General features: G+C 43.9%; 1 protein-coding gene across 1 annotated transcript in view; it reads left to right on the top strand.

The window, feature by feature from the left end:
* Window positions 1–13578, top strand: part of T265_00991 (hypothetical protein) — a gene marked incomplete at both ends in the record, with an annotated part of 87234 nt that overhangs the window by 18772 nt on the left and 54884 nt on the right. The window contains 9 exons of the mRNA XM_009164906.1: window positions 2248–2785; window positions 3720–3934; window positions 7658–8137; window positions 8407–8490; window positions 9659–9805; window positions 10859–10990; window positions 11479–11593; window positions 12874–12950; window positions 13081–13473. Coding sequence (XP_009163170.1) covers window positions 2248–2785; window positions 3720–3934; window positions 7658–8137; window positions 8407–8490; window positions 9659–9805; window positions 10859–10990; window positions 11479–11593; window positions 12874–12950; window positions 13081–13473 — 2181 coding nt within the window. The remainder of the gene's footprint in view (window positions 1–2247; window positions 2786–3719; window positions 3935–7657; window positions 8138–8406; window positions 8491–9658; window positions 9806–10858; window positions 10991–11478; window positions 11594–12873; window positions 12951–13080; window positions 13474–13578) is intronic.

Below are 13578 nucleotides of genomic sequence, written 5' to 3'. Positions count from 1 at the left end.
ATCAGAATGTATGAGCAACCAGGGGGTAAAGTAACTTACAACTTAGGTGGTTATGCCAGCATGCCATCGTAATTTTTTCCCGCATTGATTTCAGAATGAACATGGATAGGTGGAAGGAATACAATCAGAAAGGAGGTTCTACATCCTTAAGCTTTTCCTGATAATGAGACAGCGCGTGATTTGCGAAACGTCGACTTGGGTACATTTCACTCTTTACTGATTATCAGTGAATACAAGATGTGATAAGGTGAATTGGATTTGTACCTAATGTAGAAGCTTTCAGCCGACGAAACAGTTTTCGGTTACTTTTGGTAGATCCAATCTCAAAATTGATAAAATCTTGTGTACACAGTACATTTCCTCCAAGAAAAAATCTCTGGGGGGATTCTGGAATGTTTCCTTGAGAAGGACAGAGGTCCTGTCCCCGAATAGAATTAAAAAATTACTTTTCTTCCTGGTTTTTCTCACTCGCTCAACGGAAATAGGATTGTCTCTGGGTGCTGTTGACATCCTCTTTATGCTTCTTTGAGAGAAAGCTAAGAGTTTAACTTTGTGCATTTAAGCATTTTTTCCCTTTGTTCAAGATAGATTGCCTATTCCTGATAGTTGCTACAGCTGGGCGCAATCAAATTTTGTCAGTCAGGCAACACTGTGACATGCTTTCTAATTTTCACTTCGTTGAACTCTTCATTCGTCCACTCGTCGATGCTATGTGACAATGTACGAAGCAGATCTCACCTGGCGGGATTATTCCACCTTTCTCGGTACATCACGACACCACTCTGTTACTTCATCGACTAATACTGGCATCAATGATAGTCTCACTATCAGCCGTACGGCCTCTGCATACCGTTATCATACCGCTATCACTCCATTCCCATCAAACACGATGCAGGTAATGGCTGCATATCACACATACCCTCTCTATTATCCACTGAGCTCAGGCAGACGGATCTGTCACAATCACAATGCCTTTCTGTAAGTGGCTGTGGAGGTTGCGCTGTCGTAGCAGCAGTCAGAGGAGGAAAGAAGGGTGGCAACTAGACTTTTTCCTTTAAGCTGCCCGCTGATTTATGGAACTTCCAATAATCGTATACCGAGCCAAATTCACTGCCGCAACGTTGCTTGTGATTTGTGGCTTGCTTAAGGTGAGTTACTAGCGCGCATAGTCGGACAGGACCAAGATATGTGCCCCAACGGCACAGTCACAACTGAATTCACAGATTCGATTGGCCAGTGAACAAATAGGGGCACGTGTAGCAAAGAGGTATTTCATGCTTTTGAGCTCATATGCATAATGGAATTGCTATAACCAGAGACTCGATGTAGTCCCTCGTCGTCATTGATGTATTGTTATTTTTCCGCGTAATATGCAGCACATATAGGTTTCGTTGCGAAAGTATTCAGTTGAGTTTCCTTTATTTCCTGAAATAAGTAGTTTCAGACAATTGTACAAGGTCCACAGCTCGCTCATTACCAATTTCGCCTTCTTTTAGGCCCATCCGTACAGATTTAGTCTCTGGAAACGGAAACTGATCTCTGATTTGAGCAGCAGTTTTATCGATTATTCACTTTCCGAACTCATTCAGGACTTTCCTTTAGCTAAACGAAGGCCAAGGTCCATGTTCTGGCGGATATTGTCAAATAGTGGCGTCAACTGACCAGTGTTTGTCAAAGACGAATTTACTCAGTGTGGTGTACCCATTCGGGAAGTTTATAAGTCGATTCGGGAATCAGAAATTGGTCTCTTTACTTCTTTGGGGAAGGATAACGCTGGAGAAACATTTTCCGCGACGAATGTAATTGTTTCCACTTGCCTGGGGAAGAATTCCCGCAATGAGCGTCGTATTCCCTTGATATCCATGAAGCATACATACAAAAGATAATTGAATGTTCTCTCATACAAGCACATTCAGGATCATACAGGGCAACGTGCGTCCTCACTTTCTATAAACTGAATTTACTCTTCTGCTTGCCAAAACAGATGCTATTGAGATTCTGTGTAGTGTCGTTCGCACTAAGGAGCGGTGCCGCGTTTTTTCTGGCGCATGGCATTTGTACGTGTACTTGAATTCATGCCACACGTTTCATGTCTGAACCTAGGGGACCGTCTTGCGTCCATTGATGACTCGAATGACCTGATTTTAGAATTACCAGAGTCTCTTTATGGAAATGTGCGAATGTTTGTTTTTTGTATCTTCTAGTGTTTTATTTCTATAACCTGTCTCTTTTCGCCTTACTTTTCAGGATTCCAGAATATTTGACCTGGTCACTTGTCTCCGAGTGCTAACTTATCGGCTATCGGATTTGGGTATTGCGCATTGTCTTCTGCCGTTTCTCAGTTTGAACGATAGCACCGATGCCTACCAGTCCCCATTCGAACCAGACTGGGAGGCTTTTCCAAAAGCGCTGCCTGAAAGTCCGCCGGAATACCTAACAACATCATTCGCCATCAATAAGGTGGATAAACTCCATTGCACACTGCTGCTTTCCGCTCTCTCTCCACCGCGTGGTTCGGCAGGTGTCAGCTTCAATGGGCGCATGTTAGCCTTGCGTAATCTAGTTGAACAAGTGGAAGCTGCAAAAGGCGCTGGCGATTCAGACTCACACAGTGGGGGCGAACGCAGTGGCTTGCGGCCACGACCCGTTCATCAATACTCTTCAGCCACCTTGCTCGCTACCGAAAATGCTGTTTTCTTACTTCGAAGGGCTCGACGTCGCGCCATACGTTTCGAATACCTCATGACTTGGTTCCGTGAGAAAGAGGTTATCCTAAAATCCATGCGTAAGTTTTACTGACAGCACTCCAAAGTATGTTGCTGCATCAGTCCTTTTTCGTCTGTGTGCGTGTCGGAAGATAGTATATAGCTTCACTGAGTACTGGGGGTATATGTGGAGCTGTTTACTAACACAACCTTTTGTCTCGGCAAATCGCGCCTACCCCTACTTTAGCTTTACTCGCAAACGCTCTCACTTGACCCGGAATCGAACGATGACGTTCGCGATATCTCTTGTGGGCTGGCCGGTCCGTCGCTCCCTTCTGCTCTATCACCAGGTTTTGGCATTCATTCTATCCAGTTAAATTATTCGTTCTTCTCTTTTCCGTATGCAAATCTATGGAAATGTTCAACCCTGTTCACTTCCATTACGTGCCTTCCCATTCTTATCTTAAAACCAACACGAATCGAGGTTGTTTACCATCCCATCCACTTCACAGCGCCTCATGCTTCACCGAGCATATGATTGCTGCACCAATTAGACACTGCGTCACCAGTTTTACCGCGAACGTCTAGCTTAGAAGATCCGTGGATTGTGTCGCAATCGTGTCGAATCTAACATAGCCAACCTATCAGAATTGCCGTGCCCCCTCAACAACAGTTTGGAAACAACATACCAACCGGGGGGCGTACCAGATTGAGTTGCTGAATCTTTCTTTGGAATACAGTTGCTTCCGAAAGGATTGACCGCGTGTCTTTTGTTCTAAGGGTCAAGAAATCGACCAAACATGGTTTGTTTTCATGAGAACCTTCTCTGTGTTGACAACAAGCTTCTTTAACTTAAGTGGCTTTCTCATACTTAGTACGTTTGCTTATCTCCAACCATTTACCTATTTCCAGGACATTTCCGCACAGTAACTATACAGGCTAAGCTTCGAGCTCTCCCATGAGTTTCGACTACTTACTATCTTCGCCTTTTTACCCGTTTCTCTAACGTTCCAGATAATTTAGACAACACGGCTTATATGACCACACTTGGTCAATTGTTTCGTTTATTGGGCGACCGAATAACCTCAGCAGATCTCACCACTGTATGGCATCGGACGACGACGCAACCGGGAGCTGCTGTGGATAACATTCTCAATTTGCTTACTGATGTGGCTTCAACGCGATTTATAAAGCCACAATTTGACCACCTTTTCTATCTGGTCGAAGCGGTAGGTTCTCGGTGGATTTCTGTCATCCGGGGTTTTTGTTGTTGTCAACTGGATTGTCTTTCACTGTTTTGAAGACATTTTAACCTGAGTTTTCGTTTGTGTCTAATGAAGAATAACCAGTGGGTTTTTAATGATTAATTACCTCACTGCAGCATAGCTCTTCTGTTTTCCAGTTCTTCACTCACTCTTATTCGTCGCCGAATACCTGCAGGGAACTAACACTTGTTGGTGAACGCACCAGATACCGGGTGAGGGAACAAAAATGCAGGCTGAATGTTACGAAAGGAAACTTATATCAGGCTTTCTTCCAGGTGCACACAATTCATTTTTATCAACTTCGTCAATTCTGCTAACCAACCAGGCATTTTAAACGTCCACTGTCTTAGGACTTCCACGGATTGAAAACCGAACTTTTATTTTCTTACACCTCAAGTAACACTTGGTAATTTACTTGAAGTTTAGAATGACCATTCCTATGGATTAACTGTCCCAGGGTTTAAGTGGATTGATTGGTCTTGTTTTTTACTCTGACCTTGGGAAGGCGGTATTCCATACATTTTAGGTAAGTGAATTAAAAAAATTATTAAATTCTCTTATTAATATAAGGACTTCGATGGCATTGCATTTCTAGTCCCACGTAGTGAAGCAAATGAACATTGAGGGGTTAATAAATCTTTTATCGCTTTCACTTTTATCGTTTTTCAGGCAAACTAATGGAGCGCGAGGGTGGTGTTAAAGTGATTTCACGAGTGACGAAGCTCTTTGTGGATCATATCGACAGATTTCATGTAAACAGGATAGGTCTGTTAGCGCTAGTTCATAGGAGGCGTTTCGAGTACAAAGCTATTACAATACTCTACCAGTGACGTGTTTTTAGCTTGTAAACTCTTTGGTTGGTTTGTGGTCTGGTTGGCGTCCCCCGTGGTCCTCCATCCATACGAAGTACTGTGGCATCACCGACTGATGTCACTAAATAACTGATTCAAAGCTGTTTCAAGTGAGCATTTCAAGGGAAAGCGTTACGTAGTGCACAAACAATCATGCCGGCTGCCTTTATGAACCTCGCATTCGTTACTGGAATGCGCTCCAGTAACCAGCCCCTAACTGGCAAATAAGCTCATTCGTCTAAAAGTTTGATTTTCACGGGCGACCCAACTGTTGTATCGTGAGTGGCCGTCTATTGGTTACGCCTGCACTGAGCCTGCCAGACCACGCTATAAGGAGAAGACAGAGAACTCTACACACGGCTCTAATGTCAAGACAAAACATATAGAGCTTCTGCGTCAATATATAGGATGACTAAATGGCCAAATATGGTCGTTCACTTATTCGTTCTGTGCAGCCAATGGCGGTGTTCCGGTCGTGAACAGTTTCAGCCCCACTCTACTGGTCTTATGTTGCTAAGTCGTGTTTGGTGAGCTCCGCCAACGAACCTGCTTTCCGAACGTGTCGTGCCGATGGTGACCTTGGGGATGCGTCACTCTGCACATCTACTTTTCCCATGTCTGGGCACGTGGACACGTTGAAACCTCACAACTTCACCACCAAAGTGTGGTATAAGGAAGGGGGTTGGGTATGCTGAAGCGAACGGGCATGACGTGGTGGTGCAGCTATGTTACAGTGCTCCCTTAATTTGTTCGTTTGAGGCTAACCGGCTACAGGGATACGGAATAAGACATCTCCCGATCCAGCTGAGAAAGAGAATAACATATTTACCACTGTTCCTCCCCACTAACACCTCTGCCCAGTTCCACCAACTTCCAGTAAACCAACCTAGCATGAGCATGCTAATAGAAAATAACTAGGTAATCATTCGTAATACCGTCATATGCTTCTGAATGACTGTGTGGGAAGTTTCAGTTTACGTTCTATATTCCGGTAGTAAAAATTCAGTCCAAATTTAACCCAGTAGGAGTCACAAAATCTCAGTGTGGCTGTATAAGACAAATCATCGGTATCAAAAACTAAACGCACAAGCGTGATTGAGTGTGGTTTACACAAATTCTCTGTCTTTGCTGCATGCACTGTTGGTTTCATTACTTTCCTCGATTACTAGCTTATTCAATTGCTCGAGTCTCTGTGATCTTATCGGTTTCCCTGTTTCTCTTATACTCTTTCCAACTATTGAGGGTCGTAGCTCTCCGGCTTATGTGTAAATAAAGACAAATCTATACAGTCGGGTACCTCTCCTCTTCCCCGTTAATAGTTATGTTTTGCTCATGGTAGCAAGCCTCTTCAGCTTTCTCTAACAGACGTGAAAAGTCTGTCGCATGTTATGCATGCCCTTTGAAGCCTTCAATACGTTTCAACATAACACGCATGGCTTATGCATTATCAAGGGCATCACAAGTTGGTTTTCTTTTGTAAATTTGGATGTTTCAGATACAACCGGTATTTGTGTCGCGCCCAGTCCAAGTTTTATTGTATACTTTCTTGGCTTACCCGTTGAAAAGGTCAGCGAAACTTGAAGCTAGCAGTTCGCCCATAGAGAGCTTGGATTGTAAGGTGTTGGTTAGCACTCCACCCATCTGTTTTAAATTCGCGGATGACAGCATCTTTATCTCGCTTGGGATAGATTTGTTTTGTAACTGTGGCTAACTTCCGAAAATTTTGAAGTGACAGCTCAGCTAAACTAGCACGTAGGTATGCAAGTATTACATCTAAGTAGTCAAAACAGTTATTTCCCATAGGTTTCCCTACCAATGAGCATTTTTATTCAAGAAATTGTAGTAGTTAGTGAGCTGGCGTAAGTTCAAAATGCTATACCTCCAAATGCCTCCCTCAAGAGACGAAAACATGTCATCGTTTGCTTGTTCCGTGGATAAATCGAGGAATTTGAACCAACACCTAATGAGCCATTGGCGATGAACCTAAGCACCAAACATAACATTCAATGGATCACGATTTTTATGCGAAAATTACAAGCATGCAAATGTGGTGGGTGTAATAATTTTTTAGAGGTCTTGTCAGACGGATTTGAAGCATCACGAAGTGCACTGTTCCTTGTAGAGACGATCCTCTACATTGGTTGTTTTTCTCCCTGTAAATGCAGCAACCAGAAGATGATAATTTTTTATGCAAACCTGAAAGTGTGAGACCAAATTCCACCGACATCGAACTCTTGAAACAGGTAAAATTACCCGAACATCACAGGTGTTATCGTTACCTTATTGAGGCTTGTGCGGTGATATCTGAATAAGTGTGAATTGCCTCACTACCTCATTACCTTTGGATCGAATATCACCTCACAAATCATCTTAACCGGTGCACAGTATCGGACTAGCTGAGGTCAATCCACGTGTTCCGACAGGCATGGTTTTTACGAGTAAGTGTGGATTGATCACACAATGGCGCAGCCGCAATCCCTTCTACGCCAGCACTAATGTAATGAATTTTCATCATCCGTATTGCAACGTCAAAATGTGCACCGTGATGTTGATAGGGTCAGGCCTCACATCGCACTTGGGTTCAGCTTGGCATGTGGTATGACAGTAAACTAAATTCGTTTTTCCCAAACATACTCGAAAGCTGGTTGTAGCTCAGTGTACACAGATTGCACAGTTCTCCCTCATGGTCTCGTTGAGGTTTGCTGTCATTCATCCGCACCTAGTGGTACGATGCCCCCAGTCCAGTCAAGAATATTATTTCGCGCTGGACGTATACGCGATTCTAATTGTTGCTCAGTTGCATTTTGCTTTCCTGAGATTGTTTTTTTTCCAACAGAGTTGGTTGAACCTGAATCGTGAGGCGTGTTGTCAGCTGAGTCCTGACAAGGTGAGACAGCCGGTGGCGCGCTCATTGGTCAGTGCCTCGTACGAGCCATCCCACGTGCGCCATGGGCGAGCGCGTTTGCTAAACCTTGTGGGCCGGATCGGCATCGCCACAAAAGATGCATGGAAAGTGGACTCCTGTGCAGATCTGCTCTGGGATTTAGCTCATGGAACGTACTCCCGGATTGACAACGCTGCATCAAAGGACGATACGACATCTTTCACTGTCGGGCAGCCCAGATCTGAGCGTCGATCAGCAGAGTCGAATGACAAATCTCTCACTGATGCTGCTCGCAATTACAAACATCCTGAGCCTATTGAAGCAGCTCTGGCCCAGCAACTAGTCGTACTGCGTGATTTTCGGTGTTCCGGGAATGATCAGAGGCTACGTTCAATGCATTGGCTCCTGGCTGCTGTTGAACACATCAGTATGGTGAGAATCATTGCACTATCTGAATCCTACCAATGGAATGGTTACAACCTCACATTTTTTATTTACTTGTCATTACTTAGTATGCAGTACGATAAGGGACAATTTTTCCTAGTAGCAATTTCCAAGTAATGCTTTGTACCTGCTTCTGCATGCATACCCAGCCCACTAGTATCAGGAAGACCGGTCATTGATAGACTGACATGACACTTGTCATTGACATTGCTGAATTATTTACGTTCCTCAAATGCTTCCTTATTTTTGCCTTTCAGGATTCACTGACCTACTTCATGTTAGCATACGTCAAGTCCCTGTTGGAGTTGATTTTGAAAAATTTTGTGGGTCGCGCAAAAAGGGTACGTTCCTTCAGTGTTCAAGACTCTCGAATTATCTCAGCCCTCGCGCTTCTTTCGGGTGGCACCGAAAAGCTGTTACAGCCGAACGATTACTACTCCTTCAGTGAGACTCTCGAATTATCTCAGCCCTCGCGCTTCTTTCGGGTGGCACCGAAAAGCTGTTACAGCCGAACGATTACTACTTATTTATTGATTCGCGTCACTGGTTCAAATTTTCATTCACTTTTGCACCCCGACTATGTACGACAATATGTTTTCGGCCAAATTTAAAAAGTCAAAAGTGCAAGTCAAGTCAAGTCAAATTTCCCAAGAGGGTTGTTTGGTTTTATTTGGACAACTACTTATGCCAGTTTCTTTATCCAGCTGGCAAGGTGATTTAAATGCGAGTTATTTGCGTCACTGAAAGCAATTTTCCCCGTTGACATTTTGAGTTACCTAACGCACTGCATGTAGGTATGTATTACAGTCTTTGCTAACAGTCATTTGAGGATCACTTGGCAGGCAATCGTCTCCTTTATCCCGTCGTTTCTAAGGATTTGATCTTGCCCTACTTTCCGTTTGATAGCTTTTTACAATAGTTTTTGTCCGCCAGCCCATCCAACCATTCCACCCTCTGCTGAACGCCCCGAATTTTCCTCTGTTCGCTTGATCCGATAGCAATTGCCCATTAGCCATCATGAAACCCTGAACCGATTTTCCCTGGGGAATAGTGTCTTCTCGGTGAATGCTTTACGCTTACCTCACCTTAGCAAGAATAAATGTCGCCCCCAAACCGAACGCCTTTTAATCTTTCTCTGTTCCTTTCACCTTTCCGCGTTCCGCTGCATGTTGCATTTATTGATCAGAAATAGTGTTTCATCCTTCCAGTATTCAGTTAGATGTGTAATAATACCGCTATAAATGTAAGCAAAATGGACCGATTATAGTTTCGCCCTCATAACCTCTCATGTGGGCCTCTTTTGGTGGCGGATCCCTTCGGGACTGGGACCCTTGAGCGAATTTCTTCACCTTGTAAAATGCTTTTATCCCTCTTCATTTTGCACGCGCACGCGATAGCAAACTGATTGCACACTGGTCTATCTGCATAGATACCCATAATACACGACAGTTCCAATATTTTAATCTATGCTTGGCAATTCTGAATGTCTTCTCTGCCCTCACATAACAGGACAGTTTGAATGAGTTGATACGAACACACGACTTGATCAACCAAGTAGTCACTTCTTTGTTGCGCTATGAACAGAGGGCAGTTCAGTCACACGGAGATTTGCTCAGTGCGGACAGCTTGGATGAGCTGGGCTTTCGACACAGCGATGTGAGTTCCCCTAATCGGTTTGGAGGTTTCAACATACCTAGATTGTCTTTTACGAACATTTATCTCCACTTTCAGTTCATTCAGTTGCCACAGTGCCTTTACCGGGCACGACGATGTTCCGTAATACTGGCGGCGCACTGACGTTGCCTCGGCTAATGGTGATGAAGCATTTGCAAATCAACTTTCAGGTTAGATTAACAGACCGAGAGCTCATATGTCGACCTTGCCTTAAGGTGCTTATGGGTTACGGTCCTATTAGGCACACTCTCGCTCCCCTATCTATTGGGGCCTAGTTCTGCAACCCTCCTCGCTATTTGTATTTCAATGGACTTACAGCAGACAAGACATTTTCAGAGACTTCTCTCAGTCACTTGAATTATGATTTAACAATTCGATGTTGTTTCCTTTTAGTGGCTTTTCTCTCTGTGGCCATATTTGCATTATCTTCTTACCGAACCATACAATTTCATCGGGTCCGTAGGGTCTTCGCAGGCGTATTATGATTTGTTGACAATAACCCTCTCCTTCATTTCATTATCTGAGCTCTAGTTGGCTAATGTGCGAAGCTGTTCCCTGGAGGTTCATGTTTCGAACCCAACCTTGGTTTTTCGATTGCTGTCGTCGAGGTTTGAGTAACCTAGCTTCCTGTGTGGCCTCATACTTTCGCTGAATTGTCTGACAAGCGTGCTCCGAATTCTGGCACAACTGAATAGTTGAAGACTAAGTTTCATGAGGTGGCCGACGTATAAGATGCATCATTATTATTTCCTGATTCCCTGTACTTGATAGGCTGTTCAAACGCTACTGTATTGATGGTATAACTACATGAACGAGACTGGTAGCCTAATTTGTAGTGATGAAACACCTAGTTACAACGAGCAGTTTCTAGAGGGCAACGTTTCGCAACAAGATGAGTTCAATAACGATCCAGAAGGAAGCAGATTAACAATCAGACTAGAATTTTCAGGCACATCGCATACAAATACTCAATCAGCCGCACTTTGAAATGGTACAGTTAATCTTCCAATGCATCTGTTTTTCCATCGCGTGCAGGTCATCAAACGCCATTTCGAATTGCTACATTATTTATTGCGCAACGCAGAGTTGAGCTTGAGCACGGATCGAGCGAGGTCGCTGTGGGAGTGCCTCATCGGGCATCCACGGGCTGCTTCATTTGATCGAGAAGTAAGTCATCATAACTAGATGGATTATGGACTTCCTTAACTGTGCTTGCTATTTTTGTGGCTGCTAACGCTCAAATATGACCTCATTATTGTTTGTATATCCCTAGCTTAGTGGTCATTTCTACTTCTTGTCATGAAAGAGTGTTTTCTTTGGTGGAACTTCCAAGCTTTCATGCGCATGCTTTGCTTTGGCTTTCACCTTAGCAACATCTAATGGGTGCAATTTTTCTATCGTATATTTTCATTGTCGAACTTGCTAACACATCANTCTTTGGTTGACTTCCAAGCTTTCATGCGCATGCTTTGCTTTGGCTTTCACCTTAGCAACATCTAATGGGTGCAATTTTTCTATCGTATATTTTCATTGTCGAACTTGCTAACACATCAGTTTTCTGATCTTAGAAAGCTTTCCGGTGACTGCATGTTTTGGTCATGTTTCCTGGCAGTGCTCAGTCAATCTGGCAATTTACTTTTCGCCCACCGTTTTAGCAATGTTTCACATGGTTCACAGCCAGTCTTAACTTTCTGGAGCCGGAAACACAGACCATGCTGTTCACGAAGTTGGTGCTCAAATCGAACACCGTTCTATTTCGCTCGTTCGCTGGTACGTTCGTAACATTTTATTTTATACCTGTACAACAAGAAATGTTACCCGTGGTCTGGTATCTCACTGACGCTATCCTCTTATTTCGATTGTCTTCGACTACACACAGTACGGCGCTCAAGCTTCCCATACTCATTATCATTTTGCATCTACATTGTAAAACTAGTTATCAGTATCCTTACTCTCAACTGACCAGTTATCGTATTGAGTAGACACAAACCTGTGGTGTAGCATTATGGAGATGTGGAACCTGGACTTCTCTGACAGTGTTATTGTCGCCAGAGATTTTTCAGCTGGATGAAAGTCAAACGGGTTTAAAGAGCTTGATGCCAACTCGGTACAATGTTGCCCTCGAAATAGACCAGTGCCATCACAACAGCTTGGAAACTGATGGTTCATTACCGCGCAGCCTGAGGGATTTTTGAAAGCCTCGTGATGGAAGGGGTAGTCAGTGTAGGAGTCAGTCACTGGCCTACTAAAAGCATTCTTAGGTGTTCACAGCCAGAAGTAATTCGACTATCTGAAACGATAAGTTTGTTGATAGTGTATACTCATTCGAGTAGGTTTATTGTAATGTAACAAAATACTCTTTACGTCTGTGCTAATTCACGCCTCTTGTTGACCCACAAACATGCCTCAGCTCCCTCTTAAGTTTCCCTCTCAGTTCATAGTTTGGTCGGTTTTGAGGCGCCCAATCCACGTGATAGAGCATGCGAGCCACCTTTTGAGATCACCATGTAAAATGGTGTTCTGGTAGTTCAAAATGCATTGGAATCGAATTGCGCACCTTTGTAACTTCCTAATCTACGTCCAGCCAATTCTTGAAATAAATTATTTCAGCAGGTCATTCGTGGGAATTCAGATGCGCTGGTAACTATGGTGGTAGGAACAGTCAACTCTGTGATCTCTCTTGGTTGGAATTAATTAGACGAATGAAGCATGCTCGATTGTCTGGATTTTCGGACATCGGTACTGCGTGGTCGTTTACCTCATGACCAATGAGCGCTTGACCAGTTGATTGTCCCGACGAATCCGTCGCGTGAGCCGATCGCATGATTCAGTTTAGCAATTTATTTTAGGACGAATTGGTTTATTTTCCTACTGAGGTATCGCCCGTGGGCACTACAACCGCAAGTTTAATATCAAACAGAAGAACTGTTTCATCTACGTAGGATGTTTTCTTTCGTCTACCCGAACATCTGTGGAGAATGATATCGCGTGTGATTTGTGTTCGGTATATGCTCCTTATGATCCTAATTCGCGCTTCTTGTTTATTCTAGGTTTTGAATGTTTTAAGGCTTTATTTGAGAAGGTCAACTTGCACGAAGGTCGCATGAAACAAACGAATAAAGTGTGGGTAAGTTGGGTAGATGTTCTCCCATGTAGTTCTGCTAGTATAAGTCAATGGATCATTAAACCGTTTTATTAGCCACTCAGGAAATTTTCGTGATGTTTGATCCTTTGTACATCCATTTTCTTCCGTTCAGCATGTAGAGAAGCCGGACCTGATTGGTCTAGACTTCCTTTGGGATTTGTACTTGGCTCTTCCGTCCCTTGATGCAAGTTTGGATGGCATACATATCAACCCACCAGCCGGCGGTTCCAGCTCGCGCAATGCCAATTCAACGTGCTTGATGGGCACAACATCGGCCACATCTGTTGCCACCACCCCTGGTCAGTCACAGCCCGTGGATCAGAATATGATGTCTAGTAGCGCAGGGTGTACTACTGGTCCTCTGACTCCTATGGAACAAAATGCGGTCAAGTTGGCACGACAGCTCCTCCTCGATGTTCATTGGGGACAGTTGTCACCCCGGCTACGTCGTGACCCTGAAGCCTGTTATCGCCGATTTTTCGACGCATGCCGCCGTCGTTTAGAGGTTGGTATTATCTGTGTAGTTTTGTAGGTTGAGTTTAAACAGCTCTCTTAAACGAGAGGTTCTGCTAGGTTTCAGGTGAGTTTCTCGTGACATATATAAGATCGG

The sequence above is a fragment of the Opisthorchis viverrini genome (genome assembly GCF_000715545.1).
Source record: "Opisthorchis viverrini unplaced genomic scaffold opera_v5_10, whole genome shotgun sequence".
NCBI classification, from domain to species: Eukaryota; Metazoa; Platyhelminthes; class Trematoda; order Opisthorchiida; family Opisthorchiidae; genus Opisthorchis; species Opisthorchis viverrini.
The sequence above is the reverse complement of the archived record's forward strand: the minus strand, read 5'-3'. Positions and strand labels throughout refer to the sequence as shown.